The sequence below is a fragment of the Cebus imitator genome, unplaced genomic scaffold (genome assembly GCF_001604975.1).
Source record: "Cebus imitator isolate Cc_AM_T3 unplaced genomic scaffold, Cebus_imitator-1.0 Scaffold23, whole genome shotgun sequence".
NCBI classification, from domain to species: domain Eukaryota; kingdom Metazoa; phylum Chordata; class Mammalia; order Primates; family Cebidae; genus Cebus; species Cebus imitator.
The window spans coordinates 5,494,483-5,505,515 of record NW_016107338.1 but is presented as its reverse complement, the minus strand read 5'-3'; the positions used below and the strand labels follow the sequence as shown (position 1 = coordinate 5,505,515).

The 11,033-nt window shown below is 37.8% G+C and overlaps 1 protein-coding gene across 2 annotated transcripts in view; it reads right to left on the bottom strand.

Moving 5' to 3' along the window:
- The window catches only part of WDR92 (WD repeat domain 92), a 27,222-nt gene that overhangs the window by 14,559 nt on the left and 1,630 nt on the right, over window positions 1-11,033 (bottom strand). For both annotated transcript variants that reach the window (XM_017522107.2, XM_017522109.2), the window contains exon 2: window positions 2,565-2,665. In XM_017522107.2, coding sequence (XP_017377596.1) covers window positions 2,565-2,665 — 101 coding nt within the window. The remainder of the gene's footprint in view (window positions 1-2,564; window positions 2,666-11,033) is intronic.

Genomic DNA, 11,033 nt, shown 5'->3' with positions numbered 1-11,033 from the left:
AAAGAAAGAAAAAAGAAAAAAAAACAACAACCATGTATCTCAGTAGCTGGCTCTCAGGATGGTTTTTTTCAATTCTGGGTTTTAATGGCTGTTACAAAAGTATGGGAGGTGAACAGAGGATGGACAACATTAGCTGGCCTTACTAAATCATCATATTCATTATTAAATTCCATCCACCAAATATGTAAAGGTTTTTGTTAAAATGCAGCTAGTATATTTCTATTTAAAATATATGTTTAAATTCAAAGTGATATAAAATTCTTCAAAAGTAGGCCTCAGTAGTTGGATCTTATGACATTTTTAAAGGATGGCCGGGTGTGGTGGCTCATGCCTGTAATCACAGCACTTTGGAGGCTAAGGCAGGTGATCACCAAATGTCAGGAGTTCGACACCAGCCTGGCCAACATGGCAAAACCCCATCTCTCCTAAAAATACAAAAATTAGCCAGGTGTGGTGGCACACACCTATAATCCCAGCTACTCAGGATGCTGAGGCAGGAGAATCGCTTGAACCTGGGAGGCGGGGGTTGCAGTGAACTGAGATTGTGTCACTACACTCCAGCCTGGGCAACAGAGTAAGACTCCGTCTCAAAAAAGCAAGGATGAAATGTGAGTAATGTTCACATTGTACACATTTCTTCCTTTATAATATACTATTTTCCCACTGAAGTACACACCAATTTTCATCTACTAACATATTTTTCTATGTGTCATTGTACTGGTAACGAGACGTATTACTGCAAGACTAGCTGAAGTTTGTCTATTAGGTCAATTCACAGAAAGGCATTCAGGAAGGTATTACATCTGCACTGCTGGGCAATGAATGGCTTGACTCGGTGATCCTTACACATTCCTTTTCTTGCCCATCTCCATTTCTCCCCTTCTTTTGCTTTTCTACTAGAACTTCTATTTACATTTCTCTTAATAATTCAGTTTTCAATAACTTGTGGATTTTTTAAGTGAATATGGCTATTCATGAAATATAATACCAATTTATTATTGGGCCAAGATTTATTAGTAAAACCTTACTAATCAAAAATTGGTGGCCAGGCATGGTGGCTCACGCCTGTAATCCCAAAACTTTGGAAAACCAAGGTGGGTGAATCACCTTGGAGGTCAGGAGTTAGAGACCAGCCTGGTCAACATGGCAAAACTCCATCTCTACTAAAAATACAAAAATTAGCCAGGCGTGGTGGCAGGCACCTGTAATCCCAGCTACTCGGGACGCTAAGGCAGGAGGATTGCTTGAACCCGAGAGGTGGAGACTGCAGTGAGCTGAGATCACGCCACTACACTCCAGCCTGGGCAACAAGAGTGAGACTCTGTCTCAAAAAAAAAAAAAAAAAAAATTGAGATATTTCAACCTAGTTTAGAGATGACATTTATCTTTATACCATCATTAGGAACTAATCAAGAGATTAAACAAGATGTGGTTCTACTTGAAGTAAATATTTTACTATTTCATAGACTTTAAAACTTTTTTTCTTTTTCTTTTTTCTTTTTGACTTTAAAACATTTTTAACATGAAATTATAGGATTTATCAACAAAAGTAAGTTGGTAATATCTGTACTATACTAGAAAACTGTATTAGAAAGATGGTCAACGGTACTATTTAATATTTTGAATACTCTTGTGTTGAAATACACTTACTTTTAAAAACAGCATTCAAACTCGCCTCTCTCCCAGTATCTCTCGAAGCATATGACGAAGCATATAAGAACTAATGAATAAATTCTAATTAATTATTACTGAGTTAAAGCAAGGAGAAATTAAAATAGTTTCATTTTGTTTAATGTTATGATTCTAAGACAGATAAATATATTAAAGTAATGTGATTATAAAGTAGCAGGTTCTAAGTGAGAATCAAGAAAGCTCATATTAGAAAACATGATGCAGGGAAGATAGTTCTTCTAGAATACTTTAGAACTTTCTCCATATTTTAGAATACTGCTGTATACTTTAAATGATTAAAATAATAGCTTTTCCTGAAAAGTAATTAAAAAGGAATTTCAATTCATTCCACTCTAAATAAGAAATAACTCTAGGTAAAACATGAAAAAGGCATTTGGCAGAATTGTGATTTTGCCCATTCGAAACAAGTTTATTTGGATTTGTTCAACAGATATGTTTCTAAGAAGTTGTGCTTAGATGTTAAAGCTTTAGAAAACAAACTTTCTGCCGTGCTAAATATCTTGCTGAAATATAAACAATATCTAATTTTTCAGTGTTATTCATGTCCTTTTTATATACTGTATTTTTAAAGGAGGAGTGGGAATAGATCTTTATTTACAAATACATGGCATTAAATGCTAGCACCAAATAGCTTGTGTGAAAATACGTATTGATAATATTATCCAAAACATCTAAAGAAAAATAGGTTAGTATTTTTTAATGGATTTTGAATAATATAGAAATATGTATTAAGAGACAGATCTCATATTTTTAGTTAAAATTGAACATGGGAAGACTTTAAAATTAAAATCCTCTCTTTCAGAGAAAGAGTATTGAAACTATCAAATAAATTGCTTATCTCATCTGTCTGAATACTGACTAAATCATCTTACCATATATGAACGTTTCCACCAAAATCTCCAGTAGCTAAATATCTCTGCTGTAAAGATGTTGCACCAAATGTTCCACATTTAATAGGCTTGGCCTTTTCAATCTTGACAGAAAGGAGGAAGACAGGATATATTATTTATGTAAGCCGATATTTACAATCTATTAATACCATATTTATGGCTCTATTATGGCACTTAAATAAGATAATATAAAAGGCAATTAAAACATCTTCTGATGAAAATGATCAGCTTTTTCCTTTAGTCATTTTTTTTAATGTAACTGTCAAAAAGAAAGTGTTAATTTGCCTTTCCTCTCCTCTCACTAATGAGACATTCAAATGCTGACAGCTCTACCATCTTTAATGCAAATATGAAAGTTTCAGCATTTCATGTGAAATTCTTTAAGATCCTCAGCAGAAATGAGAACATAATGAAGATGTTATCTTTCCAGATGGCTACAGGAACAAAAATGTTATATGTCTCTTATAGTTTTCCCTGCAGAATCCTGTAAACTGAAGATGCTTATGTCCCACTTTCTCTGGGGCCTTTTCAATGCAGAGAGACTTAGAAACCTGTGTGTATCAAGGCACTCCTATTAGTATGGGTCAGCCAATCTTTTGAGGTTTTAGGCTAGTGCTTCAAGTATTGCATATAATCACATTAGTAAAACAACCACATACTGATATGTTATTTAAGGTATGGGGCTTATGGAAATCAAGTGAAGATGATCATGTAGCCAAAAAGGTCCTTGGAAAGGATCTAATACAATATCCTCCTGTCATAAAAAGAGACCAAAGCACAGAGATTTACAGACTTGCCTAATTCATGCAACATTCAGCATTTAATGGTTCCTACTATATGCAAGTCACTGAACTAGGCAAAAGAGGATACAAGATGAATGAGATTGGCCAGTCCCTCAAAAAGCTTACAACTCAAATATCAGTTCCTATCTGGTTCCTCCAAAATATACACACTCATTATACTACTCCCACACCTCCCTGGGTCTCCCATTCACCTTCTTTTACTTCCTGATGTTTTTTATTTCTCCACAGCCCCTCCCACCCCCAACTCCGTTTGCCCACGTTACCAAAGTCCCTCCTACAGTTTAACTGCTTTTCCTGCTGCCTTAGCTCCTGAGATCTCTGGAATATGGAATTAGATGAGGCACTGATATTTGCCCCACACCACACTCTTGCCATATAACACTTCCCATTGACTGTCAGCCTCAACAGGGAAAAACTATTCCTCCTAGACTCCAGCAATTTTTACATTTTTACATTCTTAATGTTTATAAGAGTAATACCTGATCCCTATAAAAATTCAAACAAAAGGATGGAAGGAAAAGTGAGTCCCTTTAACACTCTCCAGAAGCAATCCCCAACCTTCTAGATATATATATATATATATTTTTTTTTTGGAGACAGAGTCTCGCTCTGTTGCCAGACTGGAGTGCAGTGGTGTGATCTTGGCTCACTGCAACCTCCGCCTCCCGGGTTCAAGTGATTCTCCTGCCTCAGCCTCCTGAGTAGCTGGGACTACAGGCATATGCCACCACATCCAGCTAATTTTTATATTTTCAGTAGAGACAGGGTTTCACCAGGTTGGCCAGGATGGTCTTGATCTTTTGACCTAGTGATCCGCGCACCTCAGCCTCCCAAAGTGCTGGGATTATAGGCATGAGCCACCGCGCCTGGCAACTTCTAGATCTTCTATGCATTTACAAACACACATGCTTTTGTTTCAATACAAGGCAGATCATAGTATGCTATCCTTTGATTTGTTTCACTTAACAATACATCTGGATAAACTTTATTCCTTCTGTAGGGTTCTCCAGTTTCCAGGACATCTTCCCTTGTAACTGTCAGTTCTCTTCATCCTTCCCAGGTTGACCTGTTTCAACTAATTTTAAAAATAATTTCCCTGCCACTTCCAGTGTTTAGGAAGGCATTTCCATATGGGATATATTATCCATATAAGGTATACAGAGCAATTTTCAAGAGCAAAACAAAATTCACTTAACACAAACTATAACAACTATTTGTCTCTGATTCAAAGGATACCATTATATGGTATAGGGCTTTGGAAACTCCCAGACTATTGAACTTTCCCATTGTTTGGGATCTGGATAAATTAGCAGTTACTATGTGGCCAAATCTAAAAGCATTCATACCCTCTCAGAATTGTCTAGTAAATGAAATCAGCCATCTACAGTAACATGTTTGTAAAAGACCATATTGATGAGAAGCACAGAACCACAGAATGCTTTTCTTTTTAATGCACAAGTGGTCTGAGATGGCATCAGTTATTCCCTGCACCAGAAAATTAATACTCATTTATTCTCATTTTTTTCCAATATTATGAAAAAGAGTATCTTAAAATGGGGCAAAGGATCACACAGAGGATCAAAATTTTGTCAACTTACCAAAGCCCACAGTTTCTAACTTATGTTATGTTATAAGGAAACAATTTTCGTTTTCCTCACCTTTCCCCTCTCCCCAAATAAAAGCACCTGAAATAATATATTAATATATTAACAGTGGTAAAGCACTTAATCACTGTTGGGGCACAATTTCTATGGTGAAATTAATTCAGAGTTCCAACCTATGCCAACTGATGAAACGGCTATCCAACCCTCCCTTTCCTTGGTCTCATATTGAACCTGGGTATTGCAAGCTCTAAGCCATTGATAATGGCTTCCATTTTCTGAGGCAGAGGGTGGGTGCAGACCCTCTGAGGTTAAGAAGCTGGTGGTCCTCATGCACAGCAATGTGGTTCCAGGAGACAGGTGATTAGGAGCTGTGGAGAGCTTGCATCATTTATTGATCCAATTCTCTGAGAACATTTTTCTCCAAGAAGCATTGGGAAGACTGGTCGTCCATTTTCTTCCCCCCCAACCAGCTAAAGCATTTTGCTTCCCAGAATTCCACTGCCATCCCCTAAAACCTCTGATGAGGGTTTCTATGCTTCCTAGGCCATGGAAGGGGTAAAAACTGACCAAGGCTCTTTGGTTCCTACAGTCTTCTAAAATTTTACTGCTGGTAATAAAAACCTGGAAGCAAAAACTTTCCTCCCTGTTGTGGTTTTACCCAACTTTCACTTTTAGATCCTTTAGAGAATCTCAAACTATACTCCTGGAACACACTGATCTGTTACTAACATAATACACTAATTAGAAAATTCACCAAGAACAAAAGCCGATGGATGTGTTTTTCTCAAATTTAAATGTTTTTTAAAAAATAATTTTCTTGGATTGCCTGGTAGAAAATACTAGCAAACGAACATCAGTAAAAAAATTTTGGGTCGGACACAGTGGCTTATGCCTGTTAATCCCAGCACTTTGGGAGGCCAGGGCGGGCAAATCACTTGAAGTCAGGAATTCGAGACCAGCCTGGCCAACATGGCAAAACCCTGTCTCTACTAAAAATACAAAAATTAGCCAGGCATGGTGGTGGATGCCTGTAATCCCAGCTACTTGGGAGGCTGAAGCAGAACTGTTTGAACCCAAGGGGCGGAGGTTGCAATGAGCCAAAATCACACCACTGCACTCCAGCCTGGGCGACAGAGGGAGAGAGAGACTGCCTCAAAAAAAAAAAAAAAAAAAAAAAAAAAAAAAAAAAAAAAAAAAAAAAAAAAAAAAAAAAAAAAAAAAAAAAAAAAAATTTTAAACTGTGTAGTTACTTGTGATGTAAAAATCAGAATATATACATACATATATATATATAGTCGGAATATATAAACATATATAGTCAGATTTTTCTGCTGAAAATCTCTTCCCTGTGCAGATGGAACTGACTACTCCAATATTTTATGGTGTTCCAAAAGACAGCATGTAATGTGCAGATTCTTTGACACCTGTGCATTTTAAAGGTAGAATTGCTACCTTTAAAAGAAAGAAACCAAACTGACAACTAACCTACACAACAGGCTTTATACATTTTCACATTTGTCACTGCAACCCTTCTAAAAGTGTGTCTTTATTACTAATATAAAGGAAAGAAGTAAAATGCATCTATACTGAGAAGCACAGACTCATAGGAGTGGCACCAAGGCCTGTGGTATACGAAAGGCACAAAGCCCTTTGAGATCTGGTCTTGCCACTGTGTGACTTCATTTCCTGTTTCCAGCCTTCTCTACTAATTCCAGTCACACAAGTCAGCTTGCTTTTTGTTCTTCAGGCTTGCAAAGGTCTTTTCCACTCAGGCCATTTACATTTGCTATTCCCACTGCTTGGACTGCTTTTCCCCAGGTCACCATGCCTCTATCCTTCTCTTCATTTGGATTTCAGTTCATACGCCACATCCCCAAAGAGGTCTTCCTTGCCCTTCCAATCTGAAGAAGAACCCCTAGATTACTGTCACTTACCCTGTTTAATCATCTATTACACTTATCAACAAAATTATTTTATTCATGCAATTATGTTGCCCTTTCTAGAATGTGAGCACCATGAGAGCAGGGCTTGACTAATTTTTTTTAACCCATAGCAGGCACTCAAAATTTGTTGAATGAAGGTATAAATGACTGTCCATGAATTTCTCAGCCCTAACACTAGAGACAGACAAACCATCTATTACACTTATCAACAAAATTATTTTATTCATGCAATTATGTTGCCCTTTCTAGAATGTGAGCACCATGAGAGCAGGGCTTGACAAATTTTTTTTAACCCATAGCAGGACTCAAAATTTGTTGAATGAAGGTATAAATGACTGTCCATGAATTTCTCAGCCCTAACACTGGAGACAGACAAACCAGGGCTGGAGTTCATTTTATTTTGGCTCCCTTTTCTACCATACTTTCATGTGCCAGAGCTCTGACAAACAGTTCAGTTTCTGGTGTCACTGACATGCAATCATAAAAATGGCATCCATCTATTGAACACCCACCTATCAGATATGTTCTAGATGTTCTTCCAGTCTAAACCACCCCTTTTCTTTCTAATATGTACAACACTGCAAACTACGTGTTCAGAATACCACTTTCAAGACGACAAAACAGGTTCAGAGCACCAAGTGACTAAGGTCCCAAGAGCCAGGTGGAATCCAGGTTTTTTCTCCTAAACCAGGCTGCCTCCAGGCTTATATATAAATCGATTAAATAAGCATTTTATTATTGGAGTCTCCATTCTGTAAACCTGAGAGTCATTGGAAGTATCACGGAAATGTTCAATCTTGATTGCTGAAGTAAATGGTACACGGCATGAATTAAACCTACTTTCAGATGGCTGTCCTTTGGTTTTTACCTTCATTCATATCTTTACAAGATATCAATATATGATATTATGCTTCCCTCATGTTCTTTGTTCTCTTCCTAAAGAAACACAAAGATATTTATAGACACTAGTGGTCTGCTGTGCAAGAACCAAATTAAACTCAAATTTTATATTTTGAACATATTAAACATATTATGAACATATTAAACATACTAACATTTATCATTTGTGTGCACTGAGGACTGAACTTTGCTCAGAAGGGCTGAGCTCTGTTGCCAAATGGACTTACAAAAGTAGGCATGTTTCCTCTTTCCTCTGATATTCATGGAAATGGTAATAACAGCTAAATCAAGAGGACACTAGTGAAGTTAATTTTTCATAGTTCACCAAAGGGTTCCCTCTTAGCCCTGTTAGATACTGTATCTATGGAAAAGGAAAGATGAAAAGAAGTTGGTAGTAACTCAAAATTTTTCTTGCTAGAAAACTAATTGGCTAAAAATGGCTAAAAAATGAAGCTCTATCTTGCAAAAATTGTTCAACAATCAGTATATATTAACAATTTTTGCTATATGATACTGAAAATGACCATCAATGGTGGTCATAATTGACCTAGCTGTTCATTTTCTTTGCTACAATAAGAAGTCAAAATGATTAAAGAAGCTCAAGATCAATAATTCCTGTGAGAGCTATTTTTGTTCCGTATGTGGGTGGGTCTAGTACAGCTTGTCAGTATTTCCTCCTCCACATCCTGGCACTACTTAATTAACATTAAAAGATCTAGCCAACCAAATGCTAACAGGCAGTAAATTCAGTAGCACAGGGGCTAAAAAAGCAGAATTTTATTAGCTTATTGCTATTTTTTATAGTATAAACATCTACGACTGCGATTCCATTTTTCAGGGCCATCCCTACTCCATAAGGCATCTTTGTGCCAATTAGAAAAAAGTTGCCCTTTATAGGCTGATGAAGTCTTACACATGTAAGCCTTGATGAAGGAAAAAGAGCTTTGGGCTCACATTTTATCACTCAGCCAGACAGACACCTTTGTGTGGTGCAAAAAACTGCTCAACTGTACATGGAGGCCCTGCCCTCCATTCCCTGTCTATCCTTTCAGAACTAAGATAAAGGCTTCAACAAAGACTCATATGCTTCCTTTACATTTTTTTTCTTAGATGCACAGGCTTTGTGAGCTCCAAGTCAGTGATTAGTTTAAAAAAAAAAAAAAAAAGAACAAAGATGCGTGAGCTTTGGAGCACGTGACTTAGGGGTAGTTCTATAATGATAAATCAAGTCTGTTTCCTAATATTTTCATAAATGACCCATCTAGCTCAATAGTTCTCAGCCCTGAGACTCATTAGAATCACCTTGCAAAAGTTTAAAGAAATTCTAATTTCTAAACCTTACTCTAGATGCAACAAATATGTACCACTGTGCCAGAATTTCTAAGGGTGGGACCAAGGCACAAATGTTTTAAAACACACACACGCACACGCGGCACAAAAGGCACTCATATGATCCCGATGCCCAGTAAAGAGTGGGGGTGACTGGACCAGTATTTAATCTACATTTTTTTCCATTTCACCAGAGCAGCCAAACACAATGTAAGTTCTTAAACGTATTCTTGCATTAGTTTGTCCTCTTTTTGGACAGTAGGCTCTTTAGGAGAAAGGACTCAACTTTTAAATATCTTTGGTCCTTGTTAAACACAGTACCTTGAAATAGTGTGTTCTCAGATTGTTCGTGGTAGGAAAAAAAGAAGACCCAAAGGATCCAGGTGAAAATACACTTAGTGGTTATTCCTGGCATTGAGATTATGAGTGATATTTTCTTCATTTTCCTATCATATTTGCTAAATGTTCTATCATAAATACATATTGCTTTTGCTACAAAAGAAAATTATCTTTTTAAAATCTGCTGAAATTCCCTAGCATCTCTACAAAAGACAAAGCACTCTACTCCACTTGATGCAGTAAGTGTACTTTTGAAACGCGTACAAATCATATATTCTTATTTTATTATTTTTTGAGGCAGGGCCTTTCTCCGCCACCCCGGCCGAAGTGCAGTGGTGCAATCATGGCTCACTACAGCCCTGACCTTCTGGGTTCAAGAGATCCTCCCACCACAGCCTCCTAAGTAGCTGGAACTACAGGCACATGTCACTATGCCCAGCTAATTTTTGTATTTTTTTATACAAAAAGTAGAGACGGGGTTTCACCTTGTTGCCCAGGCTGGTCTTGAACTCCTGGGCTCAAGCAATCCACCCCTCTGCCTCCCAAAGTGTTGGGATTACAGGCGTAGCCACTGCATGAGGCCTATTCTTATTTTAAAAAGTCACAAGTCTGAGCCCTGATCCTGCCACTCTACTCCATCCTAGGCAAGAGTGAGAACCTGTCTCAAAAAAAAAGAACAAGAAAAATTTCAATCATGTCCCATCTTCTTTGAAAAAGGAATAAATGGCCAGACGCAGTGGCTCAAGTCTGTAATCCCAGCATTCTGGGAGGCTGAGGCGGGTGGATCACCTGAGGTCAGGCGTTCGAGACCAGCCTGACCAACGTGGTGAAACCCCATCACTACTAAAAATACAAAAAAATTTAGCTGCGCATGGTGGCAGGCACCTGTAATCCCAGCTACTAGGGAGACTGAGGCAGAATAGTTTAAACCTGGGAGGCGGAGGATGCAATGAGCTGAGATCGCGCCATTGCACGCCAGCTTGGGCAACAGAGCAAGACTCCGTCTCAAAAAACATAAAAAATGAAAATCCTTTAAATGCCTTTTCTTTTTCATGGTGGCTCACACCTGATCCAGCACTTTGGGGGGCAGAGGCAGGAGGATGGTTTGAGCCCAGGAGTTCTAGGCTACAGTGAGCTATGACAATACGACTGCAGTCCAGACTGAGTGACAGAACTACGCCATCTCTAAAAAAAAAAGAAAACAACAATAAAAAACAAAAACAACCCCAAATGCAATACAAAGAAATTTTACTTTGTGTAGAAATCAGGAAGGACATCATACATTAGATAATCTGAACTGAACATTAGAATAGCAACAGGTGGCCGGGTGTGGTGGCTCACTCTTGTAATCCCAGTATTTTGAGAGGCCGAGGCAGGCAGACTGCTTGAGTCCAGGAGGTGGACACCAGCCTGGACAACATGGTGAAACCCCATCTCTACCAAAAAAAAAAAAAAAAAAAAAAAAAAAAAAAAAATTGAGATATTTCAACCTAGTTTAGAGATGACATTTATCTTTATACCATCATTAGGAAC